The 17286-nt window shown below is 36.4% G+C and overlaps 1 protein-coding gene across 1 annotated transcript; it reads left to right on the top strand.

Moving 5' to 3' along the window:
• The first annotated feature begins 2547 nt into the window (after nt 1-2547).
• Nucleotides 2548-12397, top strand: LOC105620525. Its single transcript, XM_012202016.1, has 13 exons — nt 2548-2655; nt 2828-3014; nt 3114-3496; nt 3696-4142; nt 4225-4361; nt 4443-4560; nt 7028-7141; nt 7263-7355; nt 7584-7779; nt 7925-8062; nt 8190-8261; nt 8783-8857; nt 9864-12397. Exons 1-13 carry the CDS (start codon nt 2548-2550, stop codon nt 12395-12397), a joined length of 4602 nt encoding a protein of 1533 aa, XP_012057406.1.
• The last annotated feature ends 4889 nt before the right edge of the window (nt 12398-17286 follow it).

Raw genomic sequence — 17286 nt, 5'->3', positions numbered from 1 at the left:
AAAAATGCATTAAATTTCGTGTTCATGTACATAAATATACTTTTCAGTTATAAATACATTAAATTTAATGAAATGTCATGAAATTAAGTTTAACTGTGTGACTTAAAAGTACATTAAATTTTATGAAATTTTTAACAGTGTAGTGCATAATCGAGCTAGTGATTTATACATTATAGAAATCCATTCCTTTGTCTGCTCGAAAAGATCATTGTGGTCGAGCATTCGTTGTTCTCGGAAACATACCTCACGTTCCTGTTGACGTAACGTTCTTTTTTTTTCGTTGTTTTGCCACTTGATCAGTATCGCGGCCAATATTACGGCACTGTATCATGCTGTCAACGAAGCCAAACGCGCGTATACGCGAGGGATTTAAACGAAGCCACTTACTCCAAATACCTCAACCCCTTAACATTAATTACCATCAATTCGCACCGAGCCATCGTTCACGGTCGCCACTGCATTTTTTTTCTGATCTATGTTTCCAAACTGGTCAAAGTATATATCAAAAGTATATATCAAAAGTACATACATACATCTTAGTTGACGAAAGAGAATCGTTGTCGAGCGTTCCTTCTACTTGGCAACATTTCAAATGACGATACTCTGCAAATACCAGGCGTTATTTTCACATTAGATACCATTTATGTTTACTAACTATTATTTTATATGTACATGTATAAAATTGATATAATATATCTCTTGTAATTATCTAAAATAAATATTAATATCAATTTTATAATTAATATTAACAAATATTGTTAATAAAAATATCTGTATACAAAAGCATGTACAAAAGCAAAAATAGTTACGAAACATAACATAATGATGAGATAATCGATAAATATAAATTTCGACGTGTAACGCACCGAATAAACAAAATATCAAAACTCTGATCTGCCTCATATTAAGTCCACGGGATTATCGATTACTATTCCGACAGAGGAATATCAAGGAATACGAGACATATATATATATATAAAATCATGTGGAGGGAAGAATTTTGGTCCTTGTACAATCGGACGGGTGCTATTGTGTTTCGCGCTTGCGTGCTACGTAATTCTGCGGTCAACCATCGTGCTTTTTTCTCTCTTTCTCGTTTCTTTTATTCACTGTTGCAGCGGAAGTGCACACGCATGACACGTTTTCCGGAGCGGTAACAAATCGGAAATTCAAGTCACAGGCGGCGAAGTGAATCGATCTCGCTGATAAGCGACTTGTCAATCTGCGAATTTCGTGAGTGATCACCGTTGTGTATATCGATCTCGATGAGAGAACAACGTTGCCAGGCGAAAGAGAATACATTTCGCGAATTAGAACGCGCTGTTGCGGTCACGACATAACGATGTTCACGCTAGCGAAACATTCAGCGTGGGATTTCCGGTCGATGGATGATGACGAGGGAAACGCGGCATGAAAAGGAGAAAAGCGCGATGCCGTAGGATGAGGACGCGCGTAGCCGGGTGCGAGAGCGTTGCGTGGTGCGATGCACCGGTACTTGGTGTAAGGAAAGCCAAGCGGTGAACGACCGTTGACACAGATCCCGAGCTGAGCGAACGTCGCGGCGAGTAAAATAGCCGGCACAGTTGAGCATTCTATTTTACATCGTTAACGGAACGACGCCCACTGCACGAGTAATTAAGGGAAAAAAAAAGGGATCGAATGACAGACGTGGAAGACCCCCGAAACCCCCTCGGAGAATAAAGGGAATCATGTAACGCGTACACGGTGTTTGCGTCGTTGCACGCACACGATTCCCGGTAGGGCCCCGCAACTTTATTGATCGCACACCGGTAAGGTGTCCATACCTCGCACCGGATTCGGGAGAAACGAGTATAAATGCCACTTTCGCGTACACGAAACGGCATCGGCGAAACATTAAAACAGATCTTCATTGCTTTCAGTTTTTATCCGTTCTGGTCGATTCCATTCTTCATTGTTCGCTGTTTCTTAGAACAGACGCATTAAAAAATCTTTAATTTGTCACGCAAAGTGATCGTTTATTTAATATTCTTAGAAATTAAATTTATTAATATTAATTTAATATTATTGAATTGATATTAATATCAATTTTTGATATTATTAAATTACTATTAATATTTTTCTTTTTAATGCTTTTGCGCGTTCCTATTTTTAATGCCTATTACACGGTGTCTACAATGAAGTAGTAAGCCGTAAGAAATTGACCAATCATAGTCGAATGTGAAGAGAATAATTGACTATGATTGATCAATTTCTTAGGACTATTCAGACTTGCATAGCTGCATAAACGTATGCACAAAGAAAATTATCCAATCACATTTTATGTACGTTCTTATGGTGGAAATTCAATTGTCTGTATAATTGGATAATCTTCTTTACGCATATGGTTATGCAGCTTTGTAAGTGTATCTAAATAAATCCTTAAGATTTGCTACTCTATTAGTAGACATCGCTTTACACGATTTGGAATAAATAATATCGAAAATCTATCAAGATATTTTTTGCTAACTAATGATGATATTAGAACATTATTCTTTATAGTTGCCGGTATTTGTACGAGGCTCGAAGATGGCAGATACGAGCCAACAAGCATTAAGCGAGCCACACACGAACGGAGTGATGGACGGTTTGACGGAAGATGAAAAAAGCAAGATGAGACCCGCCGATATCGATGCGGTAAGTTTCGCGGAATATATGACGGTATTCAACGTTTCTTCAATAATAGAAATCGAAGAAAGTTTCAATGATTATTTATTCGAATTTCGCCAGCGCAAGAAAGGCTTGAAAAATCAATGAATTACTCCAACCGTGTAAATGTGTTAAACGAGAAAATTTTATTCATTTACAGGATATGAGAGAAATGGAGAGGAGAAAGAGGGTCGAGATGATGATGAACTCACGAATCTTCCGGGAAGAGCTGGAACGTATAATTGAGACACAGATGAGGGACGGTGCTGGACCCTCTGGTCTCCTGCAACAGATCTCTGACATGATGGGTGCACAGGGAGCCCGGTTTAACGGCAATGTGTTCAAAAGTTAGTCCTGTTCCGTTTAAAATTATTATTCTTTGAAAACACCCTCCCCCTTTTTTTGGTCTGACTTTATTCTGACCCGGTTCATTCGGAAATGTGTAGATTCGAATTGCGTCTTGCCTATCAACGATATTCGCGGCGTGGAAAGCATGGGATACGCCAAGGGCGAGAAATTATTGCGATGTAAGATGGCGGCGGTGTTTAGATTGCTCGATCTCTACGGATGGACGCAAGGCGTCGGCGGGCAAATAACTGCCCGTCTTAATCAGGACCAGGAGCACTTTTTGGTGAATCCTTACGGGCTACTCTATCACGAGGTTACCGCCTCAAGTTTGATCAAGGTGGACATGCAGGGCACGATTGTCGAGCAGGGGACGACGAACTTTGGCGTGCACATCACTGGTTTTCAATTACACTCGACAATACACGCTGCGAGACCCGATATCAAGTGTATTATTCATATTACTACTCCGTCCGTTACCGCTGTAAGTAAATGTTTCGTCTTTAATTTCTTCACTCTGCGATGATCCATTTCTCGTTTCTCTTGTATATCTCGTATACATTTACGAGCGTTTGCATATTATTTTTGATTGCGTGATGTCACTTTAATAGCAATTGATGATAAACATTTATTAGCTCTGCTTTGAAAGGAATTGACTGACGCACGCGTGATATGATACGTAGGTTTCCTCCTTGAAGTGTGGATTGTTACCAATCGGTCAAGAGAGCATAGTAATAGGTGAAGTTAGCACTCATCAATACATAGGAGGTTCCGTCGAGCCGGAGGAACGGGAGAAGATAGCTAGAAATCTCGGGCCAATCAATAAGGTTATGCTCTTGACGAATCGCGGCGCCCTTTGCTGTGGAGAAACAGTGGAAGAAGCATTCTTTAACGTTTACAATACCGTAGTCGCCTGCGAAACGCAACTGAAACTAATGCCCGCAGGTGTAGATAATCTAAGCCTTATCAGCGAGGAATCGAAAAAAGCTATATTTGAAGCGTCGCGAAAACCGCCGATCCCGCAGCAACAAAGCTCAGTAGAGTCGTCCGCTCTCGCGGAGAAACTCGAGAAACGTTGGAGAATCGGCGGCGCTGAATTCGAGGCCCTTATGAGAATGCTTGACAATGCTGTAAGTCCTAGAGAACCATTCACCGCTTTAATATTTGTATCAGAATTTGTATCTGAATGTCGCGTTTCTTCTTTCTTCTCAGGGATTCCGTACGGGCTACATATATAGAAATCCACTTGTAAAGGGAGAACCCCCGAAACCACGAAACGATGTTGAAGTTCCACCGGCCGTATCGTCTTTAGGATATCTGCTTGAAGAAGAGGAATTATATAAGCAAGGGTAAGTTTTCACTTCGAACATATTTTGTTTCAATACTATAGAATAAATCAATGCTTAACTGATTTTTCTTTTCTTAAATAGGCTGTGGAAGGGCGGACGTAAAGGCACAGACAGATCCCGTTGGTTAAATTCGCCAAACGTTTATCAGAAGGTTGAAATCCTGGAAACTGGAACACCCGATCCTAAAAAGATCACCAAGGTAGAAGTCATTACTTTTGAGAATAAGACCGACTAATTATTTACCGTACGAGGCTAAATTTATAATAAGCAAGTATTCATATTTGGCAAATATAATCGCGTATTGTGGCTAATCGTATTACGGCTTCCGTAATAATGAAAGAAAAAAGAAAGCTTTAAATGTCAAGTGCAAAATTAAATAGTTATGACTTATTAATAGTTATAACATATATTGATATACAAGTAGAACCGTTTATTATATTAACTTTTGTTTAGAGTTTTTGATTTGAGAATATAAATCTGTTTTAAACTTTTTGATAAATATTTCCTTTTGCCATTGTATCGCAAATTTAACTTTCAATTTAAAAGAAAACATTTTGTCGATATTAGATTTTTGTGAATTTAATATTAATGTTATTAAGATTTCATAGTTTGTTTTCCGTGAAAAATAACTTTATTTTATCGAACATTGTTATTGAAGATATTTTTAGCGATGATTGAGAAAGACGAATGCGCATATTTACGGCCGTAAATAGATAGTACATCCATATATACAATGCGACGTAAAGCATTGGTTATTCCATTTTGTTAGCAGTCAATTGCATTTTACCATGCTGTATTGTATAGTTTTATCTTGTTTTTATCAAATTTTTTTATTCAATTTAATTTTATTATACAAACACATACCAATGTATGATAATTCGATTATTTATATCAATTCCAAACATTCCAACTCGTGCTATTAATTCTTAACATGCTGATATGTTAAAATATATCTTTTAAATTACGTAATTTTAATCATGGTCTCATTGAACAAATAATATATAATATATCATTATATTAATGTTGGTTATACTGACATATATATTGCTCTTTTTAAACTATAGATATAAATTTAACTCTTGTTACAACAGAGCTTGATTTTATTTAATAAAAGCTTATTAATGCAATATAACGAATTACTTAAAAGTTCAAAGTTGGAACAAAAATCACATTTTCTATGCTATGGCCAATGTGTTTATATGTGCCTGTGTGTATGTACACGCGTATGTGCTTTATATGTATAAGCATTGGTCACTTTATATCATACCTGATACTTACGAAAAAATATGTATATCATCTTTATCATTTAAATTATAATGCCAAAATTTTGATACACAAATTTTTATCGACATACATACACAATATAATTGTTTCGCAATATGAAAATTATTGATTAACATTAAATTATTATCATTGCATTATTCCTTATTTTATAGACACAATTAAAAAATGTAATATTTTTTTATTATAAATTTATTTGCATTTCGACAAAGATTAATTGCATGATTAGATACGTAACTCATTTTTTCAAATCGTAAAAAAATGTTCTCTTAATATCACTATTTAATAAACAAAAATACAAAATCTTATATAATAATTTATATTAAGAATAATAATAAAACACGCAAAACGAAAGACAAAACGAGAGCGGTCAATATTTCCGCAAGCAAAAGTTACGAAACATGTTAAATTCCAGTCAATCGTTAGTATAAGTATCTTTATATATATAAGATATTAACGACTGTTCTTCTGTAGCTTCTTGATGTTTAAATAAAGTTATACGTGCTGTTTAAAGATGATTATATCAACTTTAATGAAACTTCAACTTTAATAGCGTTCCAAGTTCTATTCTTAGCCTGTAGACACCGCTATATTAATAAATTTAGCGCTTTCTATAATATGCGAAGTTATGTGTATATTGTCGTCTACAATATATTTATTGACACTAATTATATTTTGAAACCATCTATTCTGCAAAATTACTTCCTATCAAGAGTAACTTTATGTATAATCTTGGGGTAAAAAATTCGTACATTAAATAAAAATGCAGAGTTTTATTTTATTTTATTATTGTAATAAGGTAATAAAATAATAATTTGATATATTGTACTGTATTTTGCTTAAGCACGTTTCAAACGTACTTTTGCCACAATAGTTATAAAAGATATGTATGAAACATATACAAGTGTTTCTTATGACTCTGTATGAATGTGTGCCTGATCTCATCATCAAGATCTTATTGGCCTGGTTACACAGAGCCCACTGCATTTACAAAACCAGATCAAGTGACCCTTCATATTTTGCTAAGCTATTTTCTTAAAACTAAATGTTAGGCATAGTAATTAATGTTGTTAGATTGCTGAATTGTAACAGCATTGCATGTAATTGTATTGAATTTTGTTTTGAATCACCTTAGATATTGAATATTGTTATACAGTTAATGTAAAATATGGATTGCAACATGGTACATAGCTGCAATAAAATTATGTTAAAAATATGTTTTTAAAATATTTGTTTTTAATTATTATGGGATAATCTATTAAAAGGGGAGTGAAATATGCAGCAGGCACACATAGCATGCAGGAGTCTTACTTTATGTTAACATCATTATGATTCTTATAATGATTTGAAGGGGGTCGACTAATGTTCTGGTTTTGTGTGTGCAGTGGGTGTCTGATGGATCTCCTACCCATAGCAGCACACCAGTCAAGATAGACGGTGCTCTTCAGTTTGTTCCGAAAAATACCAACCCAAAGGAGTTCAAACAATTACAACAGCAGGTAAGTATTGTCAATTATATTTGCATCATACCCTATTTGTCTTTGTCTCTGTTCTTTTCGTATATCAGCTCAATTTGTATAACTGGGAACGTACAAGTTTGATACACTTTCGTCTCCTTAGATTAAAGATTATCGACGAGCAGAGAAAATATCGGCTGGTCCGCAATCCCATATATTGGAAGGTGTATCATGGGAGGAAGCTAAGAAAATGCAGGTACACAAATTTAAACATCGAGTCTTCTTTATTTAAACCAATTTAGATACATCCCATTTCATAAATTTAGCAAGAAGAAAAAACTTCCCGTTAAGTAGCAATAATCATGTACTGTTCTGGTTTGAATTTGAATTGAAACGATAGCATCTTTTTGGCTATTAGTTACTTTATAAATCCCTGCAGAAAATATGTATGTTATCTTTAACTTGCATACTCGTTGTTTACAAGGACGCGACAATTAGTGGTACCGGAGAACAAGTAGTTTTAGTAGGAGCCGCTAGCAAGGGTATTATACAGCGTGGTTTCCAACACAATGCGATGGTGTACAAGACACCTTATGCCAAAAATCCTTTCGACGCCATCACGGATCAAGAATTGGATCAGTACAAGAGAGAAGTCGAACGCAAACAGAAGGGAGATCCTTGTTAGTTCCATTCGTCATTTTTCTTATCCAATCTTTTCCCGTATTTATGCATGCTCGTCTTGTATTTGTATCCTTCTTAGAATACTCTGTACCCACTTAATGTTCACCGAAATGGAACCATTAATATTACCTATTCTGTAAATAGACGATGAATCACAATCAGAATCCGAGGCCTTGTCATCCTTTAACATCAGTCGTGCGACGCATGAATCCAGCACTGCCAAGAGTCCTATTCAGTCACCAGTTTCTGTTACTTCGGAAACAGAGGAGGAGAGTAGAGACGGTAAATTTATGTGTTTAATTCACGAACGAGTTTCCATACATATCATTGAATGTATCACATTTTGACCTTTCTATATATTTTTATTTTCTATTATTAACGAATACTCGCGTATACTCCTTTGCTACAGAACCCCGAGTATTGAGAATAGAAACGAAACAAGTGCCTGCGCCGAGTCAACCCGAAGTTGTGTTAAGCGATGGTAAGTTTTTCCTTATTCTTTTTTTCTGTTTTTTTTTTATTCTTTCCCAAATAAGTGTTATATCATGAGCCTGTCATAAATTTCTTAATGAGTAAAATTACGATGAGACAGTTGCTTTAATTCAACTCCGATTTTTGCATGGTCAACTTTTTATTTATGAACAATCCATGTGACATTTGCATCTTCTCCTTTGCAACAATTTAATCATATTTAACTAATCGTTAAAATACAGCACGTTATCGTGCATGAAGACATATAATTTTGCACGAATTAATCGGTGGTTGCCTAATTTGTAATGCTGAATGCCCAGATAATCGGTGGTTGTCTAATTTGTGATGATAAATACCCAGATAATTCGCAAGATAAATATACTTACATCTGTATATATATTTCGTGACTATCACGGATACTATGTATATAATAACATTATTATCGAGCACCACGTAACGACTTCGGATCACGAGGAACATTTTACTGATAAACAGGTGTAAATCGTGTACATATTTATTTTTGATATGCAGTGAATGATGCTACTACAGAGTACCTTAATGAGATGCGCTACAGAATGACTGAGCGACAAAGCGGTTACAAAGGAGGTGAGTTTTTTTCTATACAGGGAAATGGGAATGGATCTAATTCTTATCATTCTGAGTTATTCTTTGATATATACAGTTTACGATGTTCAACTGAAGAAATCGTATCTGGAATTATATTTATAATAGCTAAATTGCACATGCGACTTTTCGATTACACACAATTAATGAAAAATGAATAGTTCTAAGAAGAAATGGTTTTATGAAATTTGATTATTCACTCGCGAATATAAAGCCTCAGCTGCGAGCTATAAAAGCATTATCTTCAGTTTAATTTCGTAGTATAGATTTTTTTACGATTTAATCTTGTTCGATATATTTCATTTGGAATAAATTGCATTTCTTTTGGTATGGAATACGCTCCCCATCCGCAATAACTACATAAAACGCACTATTAAAGATTGAGTAAATTATATATATTTTCATATCATCACTGATCATGCTTTTGTCTACATATACGGCATGTGTCTCGAAAGCTTTCTTGTTTTCCTTCGCTACTCGAAATAATGATCACGCTTGCACCGATAACTGATGTTCATGTTTTTGTTAATCTCTTTTCCTCTTTTTCTGCATAAAACGTTCTCTAGAATTTTTGAAAATTCTTATTTATATATTCAATCTAAAATATAAAAGTTATACTTCAGTTTTTTTTACTAAACGATGAGTTAACGAATAGAAGAATAATTAATTAATACAAATAGCTAATCTTTGCAATGAGTAACAGTGATAGATGAATAAAATAACTGATTTGCGCGCAATATGTTTTAAACATAAAAATTTTTAAGCATAAAAATAAAGAGACGCATAGCCAGAGAATGGATGTCGAGTTTCTTCGGCTATCATTATTTGTAGTACTTAGCGCAGCGTAAGCAACGAAGAAGACTCGCGCGAATGTGGAGAGTATCCAAGTGATCGTGAACGTTCTCTCCGTTTCTCCAAAGCGAGCAAACCGATCGATCGTTCGCCGATTCCAATGTCCAAGACATACATTTGGACGTAATGCTTGCAGATTGCGAACTAGCCAGCAATTGCAGCAGCGTAAGCAGCGAATACTGTGCGCGAAAGTACTATGGCCGGCGGTTCTCCGAGCATCCTTATGATAACCCCCGTTTGGAGAATGTTAGAGCTTCGACGACCGCCGAACGAAAGAAACCTCTTCTAATCACACGTGCGAAAACGCTCGTTAACGGGAGAAATGAGCCAAATATAATTTCTCGGGATGAAGTTTTCATAAAATCGCGCTATGAGGTGAGACGGAAATTTTTCGAAGATCTTGAACGCCAAAAGAATTTAGAAACTGACTTGACAACAGCAAAGATGACTAGCATTAATAATAAGGAAAACAAGTTAATACTTGGACGAAATTCCATGGTGAATCCAAGTGAAAATCCTCATCTTGTCAAATTGTTTGACGTGACAAACGCAAATACGAAAGAATACGTCGAGAACTTGAACGATGAGACGCTGTCGAATAACAATGTCGCAGTACATTCTGTGACATGGACAAATATCGCGCAACCGAGTTTCGTCAAGCGTGTTAACATGGACGAGACGAGGCCGAGTCCACTTAACATCATGTCCTACATAAACGGTGACAGTCAGACAGAGGAGGAAATAGAACATGATGAAAGAGCTAAATGTCCAACGATCGAGACGATTGCTTCCATAAAAATGCAGTCTTCAACAACTCGTCCAAATAAATCGATAGATTCGACGGTCGGCACGAATAACGAACAACACCAGCATACAATGACAACAACAATGACGACGAACACGGAAGTGACACTTGCGCACAGCTGCGCTGAAACATTTCAGCATGATAACGGTGATAATGAGGAAGATTCGCGGCTGCTGAATAATTTATCTTTCAATATTTGCGACGAACATTCCATCGATCGTTATGAATGCGACGATAATGAGACATTGGCAGATAAGGAAATAAATGATGAATTGAAACCAACGGAGCTGAAGAAGCAAAGCGTTCGATCTTGGATCGAAAGTTCCATGTACGAAGGCAACTGGTCGAATAATGTAAAGACTGACTTGTATGAATCGTATAATGATATCGCGAAAATTGTCGAGAGCATCGACGTGAATATCACTTCGTCGAGAACGGAGTTGGACGCCTTGCCTGATACGGATACCTGCATCAAGTATAATCTGGACTCGACGAATATGAGTCTCATTTACAGCTTGACCCCGCCGGCGGCCGTTGACCAGGACGAGAGCGGCAACGATGATACTTCGCGTGATTTAGCGGATCGCTCGTCGGAGTGGCAGTCCGATTCAATGAGAAGTGACAACGACGAGCCATTGAGCGATTACATATGGATAGAACCAGAGACTCCCACGACAAAAGCAGAATGCGTCAAGTTCACACAAGATCAAGCGAGATTGTCAAGCGATAGTAGTTGCGCAGAATTAGAACTGCTTGAATCCGAGAGGCATTCGGCAAGCGGCTCCGATATACTTGAGTTACCAAGCTGCACGATTCGCGAACTGAATGATATCGACGGCGAAGTCTTTCTCAACGGAATCAATGAATCCGCCAACGAGATCATCGCCGATCTCAATGCATCCAACGAAGTGTTGCCATCTAGCGACGCTATAGAAGTCGTACAGCAGATCATTGCTGAGATTATCGAGTCCATTTATGTTCTACTACAGTTAGATTCTTCTATTCACGATCTCAGCATTGTAAGAGAAATAGTGCGCAACTTGATCAACAATTACCAACGCGAGTGCTCGCTCGTAGAATCTACCATTGGAGCATGCATGTCGGATGTCTTCGCGAGTAACAATGACAATATTTGTCGAATTAAAGGTTTTCTGGGGAATCTATCATCAGACTATGACGATTACGATAATCAGAATTACGAAATGGAGATACGCGAGCCGAAGGATGGCGAATCTCCCGCCATGATTGAGTTCTGTACCGTGGCGAAGAAATTACCGATCGTTACCATTGACAATAGCGCTTTGGAATTAAACTTCCGCGTTATCAGAGTCTCGACGGACGAATACGCGAATATGTCGCCAAGCGCTCGTCTTCGTCTATTTGGTGAAAACTCGATCGATGATAATCGCGGTATCGAGATCAGTAAAATCAGAGATGGTGAAAGCGTGATGAAATCAGAAACATGGCCGTACGAACGATGCTCTTATTGCCGCGAGGAAGAAGAATCTATAAGGGATAAAACAAGTTGTTTGACGCCTATAAGTGAGGAACCGGATGATTCTTTGCACGAGATAGTCAACTCCATAACGCCCACTTTGAAAATTCATGATGAATCGTTAGAAGCCCGCGATATTCTTGAAGAAAATACAGCAAATTCCGCGAGGAAGCATATTTCCCTCGACGACACCTACACGATCTCTGAAGTCAGCTCCGCCGTTATCTCAGATAACGACGAGATGAACGATCTTGAGGAACAGTGCAATGTCTGGGATGCCTCCATAGATTGCATGTCGTATTCGTACGAGACCAAAGAATTTATGCGTCTGGAGAAAGCGCTCGCAGACAAGTCGCAATTGAGCGCGTAGCACTTCACTCATCTTTCAGAAAGATGACACTATATTAATTCTGGCGATTGTTTAATTGAATTATCAAAGAATATATTATTTCCTTGATGAAAAAGGGGAAAAGCATTTCGACGATTGATTCGTCGATATATACAACTGCGTCACAACAGCGTTTTAGCTTGCGTGTCGGTGCTCTATTTAAAAATTTCTTTCTCTTAATGTTCACATATCTTTGAAAAGCATCTTGTCGAATAGTTTGTATACTTGATCTTATATTTTATGCGCGTTTATTTAGTCTGTTCAACGCGCCGATTTTCTACATATCTTAAGCTAGCAAAGAAAAACATTTATATAAGTACGCGTGTTAAATGCTAAGGAATTCGCGTTATTTTATGTCTGTTAAATTTTGATGATTCTATTCTTTTCTTTTAACTTTTATAATTATAACGTCTCTTTATGCACAAACAAAGCGCATCTTTTGTGCGATCGATTTTAAGCACATCGAGAAAGAGTTTGACAATTTCTTACGTGCAGCTTAATATTGACGTTTATAAAAGTGCTAATATTGTTTGTTTTCTGTTATTTTCAGTTTTGTTTATTTTTTCTTTTTTATTTTTGTTACATTGTAAACTTAAAAATGAAGGATTTTGTTGTTTAGTGCAATGTATCAATTGGAATGTTTTGCTTTATTTTCTTGATATATGATAATAAGTTTATTAATATTAATTGACCGTTACATTCTAATATTACATTTACACTACCTCTTTCTGACGATATTGTAACTAAGTGAATTTACGTTGTGAACATTTATATAATATATTTTCAAATATTTACTGCAACAGCTTTTAAGTGTTTGATGATAAAAAAGTTTGCACATAACGCTTATCATTTTTCTGCACCCGTTTCTATTCGGACATGCATTAATCCTCATCGTTCATCCTATTACCTTTTCAATGGTATATGTACATCTTGCAAGCTGTGAATGATTGATGCTAAAACATGTTTGCTTGGGAATGATTGATTTTATATAACAAATCCACACGAGCGAATACACTCTGACAAGTATCAACCTACACCGTTTTTCGAAAGGTAAGATGTCTGTGTTTCTATCTCGCTTTTCATTTTTTATAGTACAATAATACATAAGAATACATAATTGACAGCTGACTAGACTTGGTGGAATTAATTTCAATTCTTTGGCTTCCAAATTGCTTAGCAATTATATCAATTATGTCATTACTGTTGCCTACAGATTCGATTATTTTATCATTACAATGATCTGAAAATTCACATTTCGAATAATCCGTTATTTATGTTCTAGGAGAGAATACCGTAAACGGCGATCACTCGGACGCTCATCACAGTACTTTTTCGCAAAGTAGCAAGGAGGTTTGTCGCAATACTTATAATATCAAAATCACATCATCATATCATATGCGGGGAATCGGAAATTAATTTTTTACGCGTTTTATTGTTTATATTTGAAGCGTTTATTCTTGATATGCTTATGCACAAATCAATTTAGATTACTGTTTTTTTTTATTGTTGGCTTTAGATTCACTCTCTCAAATAATGAACTTAAACAAATCTCCGCATATGTACGTCGGATTTCTTTCACATATCTCATTACATTTCTCATGCATTCGTTAACACATGGGAATGCTATTTTAATCAAATATGGAATAAGATATTTCTTGATTTATAATGTTATAAGAGAAGAGATATAGAGCGTGTTTAATTCGAGCGAATTGTCGCTTCACTTTTTGCATTAATTTTTACAATACAGCCGGCATAGTCGTTCATAGATTCGCCTTCTATTCTATATCGATTTGCATGTGACTAAATAATTGGCTAATAGAACGATTAAGCGTGAAAGTTCGACGCTCTATGCATGTGCATGCAGAAAGGTTTATGGTTACGGTTGGGACCTTCCGTGTTAAGGGTTCCATGTCGCAGGATGTGAGCGTTAGCGAGGAATCGCCAAAGAAGGAAAAGAAGAAGAAGAAGGGCCTTAGGACGCCATCCTTCCTTAAAAAGAAGAAGGAAAAGAAGAAGTCAGTCGAGGCGTAGGTAGTCGTAGCTCAGGTAAGCGATTCAGTTAATCTGTCTTAGTCTCTAGATTTTGATACCGTCGTAAAGATTATTTACATTTGCGAACAAATATATTTACGGATCTGTTAAACGTCATTATCTTTATTTTATGAACGTTAGTATGCTTATGCTGAAGCGTTTCTTATAATCTATGATCTACAAATCGATTATACGATCGAGCGAGCCGCTATTTCTTCTTCTAGACTTTTCCTCTTTTATGATATCGACTGTAATTTTGGAGAGTCATTTTTGAATGAAAAATTTCAGCAACTCGCTCACTCGCTCAATTGATTGTTCCCAGTCGACGTGGTTAGTTTGTTGAGTCCGAGTGTTGCTCATTGAAGGTATGGAAGAAAAATTAAAAGCTTTTCCTTTAGAGACTAGACGTGCTCGCGCTAAATTTCATTCATATGGCTGCAGCAAAGATCAAGTCGAATTTTTTGATAGAATTACATTCGCGTAAATAAATAAATAAGTATATGTATATATATATATATTTATTTATTTATTTATTTATTTATTTATTTTATTTATAACAATATGAAGCGTAGTGAGACACACCAAACGATATTGACCTTGAATTAACATCTATATTTTCAGACACTGCCACAAGCAAAAGCTTCTCGTAAAAAATAAAACGAACATGCAAGTTTAAACTCAAGATCGGATATGAGCTCGCTTTAAAGTAAAGGACAAAATTCGACGAGTAACGAAGAAACGAAGCATAGACGAATGGCGGAAGATAGAACGGAGATGGATAGAGGAGAATGCGCGAAGAAAAATCGAAGCGAACGAGCAACAATCACAGCATCTTTCCAGGACTCAAGACTGCCATCGCATTACATCTACGATAAGGAAACTATATTGTACTGTTAATGTTTTTACGTTTTTAATTTGTTAAGCGTCGCGCTAATGTATTTAATCCGCTATTTAATTTTGCCTCTCCTATCCCGTTTGTGTGTAACGCAATAAAGAGTTACATATGCATACTTTGCGACGAAGAAAGACAGACAGATAGAGAGAAAGAGAGGCGTCATCATTATTATCTTTATTATTTTATTCGCCAATGTCGACGCCGTTGCCGTTGCCTTCATCGTTGTCGTCGTCGTCGTAATTCTCGTCGTCCTCTTTCTGCTCGTCGTCGTCATCATCGTTGCTGCCGCCGTCGTCGTCTTCGTTATTATCATTATCATCGTCATCGTTATCGTTATCATTATCATTCATTATCATTGCCGCCATCGCCATTATCATAGTCATCTTCGCCGTCGTTGTCGACGTTGTTGCTATTATGGTCATCGTTGCTATTTGCTTCTACTGTATTTTTTTTCCTCTTTCTCAAGATTGTCTTAATTCTTTGATTGTAACTGATAATTTTTAGATTAGGAAAAAATGTCGTATGATCTCTCTTTTAGAACGGAGAGATGGCAATAGTTCACGGCGCGTAAAGTTTGCGCGAATGTGATTAATCGAATACGAAACATATTTTATCTTGAACGATTCGTGGATTTACTGGGCTGATACTGGATCAGTTTTATCGCGAAGAAAAAAGGAAGTAGAAGTGAATGCGAAAGGCTGTGTTCTAGATTTTGAAGCTGGCGTGCGAAAGAAATGCGTTGCGAGAATATGGATCTCACGACTGTCCTCTTGTATCAAAAGCATCCTGGACAATAGAAATCGCCTGACTCCCGGACTGATGTACTCGTCTTCGTGATATGTATAAAGTAATTTGTGCCGTACGATAGCCCATCGATTATGATTGTTACCGAGTTGAAAACTTTATTACAAACTATCTATCGATTGGCGCTTATATCGACATAATATTTTATGTCAACTGAATAAAAAGAAATAGTAATACTAACAGTAAGTCATGCCTCACGGCGACATTCATCAGCTTATATTGTTACCAAATTCAAACAATCGGTAAACTTAGGTATGTCTATTAAAAGGATGTAAAGTAGATTCAGAATGGAACTGAAGTGGAAACAAAGTATGGCGACATGTGCTTTCACGAAATTTTCAATTTTATCTATTCGACCTAACGAAATAGTTAAAACTTTTTCGGAGTTTATTATGCTAAATATTCGTTGTACATACAGAAGTGCAAAACCGTGTAATAATTTTTGCTTATCCTTTCCTTTTACAGATTAATTATTCATTGATATGTAAAAACGTGCCTTTCGTATCTTCGTCAATCGATTAGTCTTTAGCATTCGATCGTTTCAATCCTTACCATATCTACTGATTTATTAATTGAGTAATCGTTCGATTTGGTCGTCACGCGTCATTTGCTGTTGAATAACATCTTTTTGCAGTAATTTCAACAAGTCGAACTTGGTTGGACCAAGTAAGTAAGAATATCTTTCCTAGAGTCGTGTTGTCCTCAATTAGTCATTAATTAAATAAGAAATTACTTAAAGAGCAATCGAAGCCGCGATGCGGAACATTGCAATTATTCGTGATTCTCTTTGACTTGTTGAAACTGTTGAGGAATGTTGTTCAAATTGATAATTCGAGCACTAATGATTACGTTCTTTATCCGTAATTAATGATCGACCACTTATACAACGTGTGTTTTGTACAAATAAAGTCGACGTTATATCTATATATAACATATGTATAACTGTATGTATATCTGCGTATAACATCGAGTCGTGTTATATGTAGAACCGATCGAGTATATGTAAACGAGAAGGATATAGTGCTGTTTTAACAGTTTGAGCATTATGAATCATTTATGCTCGAAGTGGCTGGAAGGACTAGAATAGATAATATGAGAACGAAATAAAGCGCACATGCACATTGGCTTACAAGTTTTTTGT

The sequence above is a fragment of the Atta cephalotes genome (assembly GCF_000143395.1).
Source record: "Atta cephalotes unplaced genomic scaffold scaffold00027, whole genome shotgun sequence".
NCBI classification, from domain to species: domain Eukaryota; kingdom Metazoa; phylum Arthropoda; class Insecta; order Hymenoptera; family Formicidae; genus Atta; species Atta cephalotes.
Note: the sequence above shows the minus strand (reverse complement) of the source record. Positions and strands in the feature narration are given on the sequence as shown.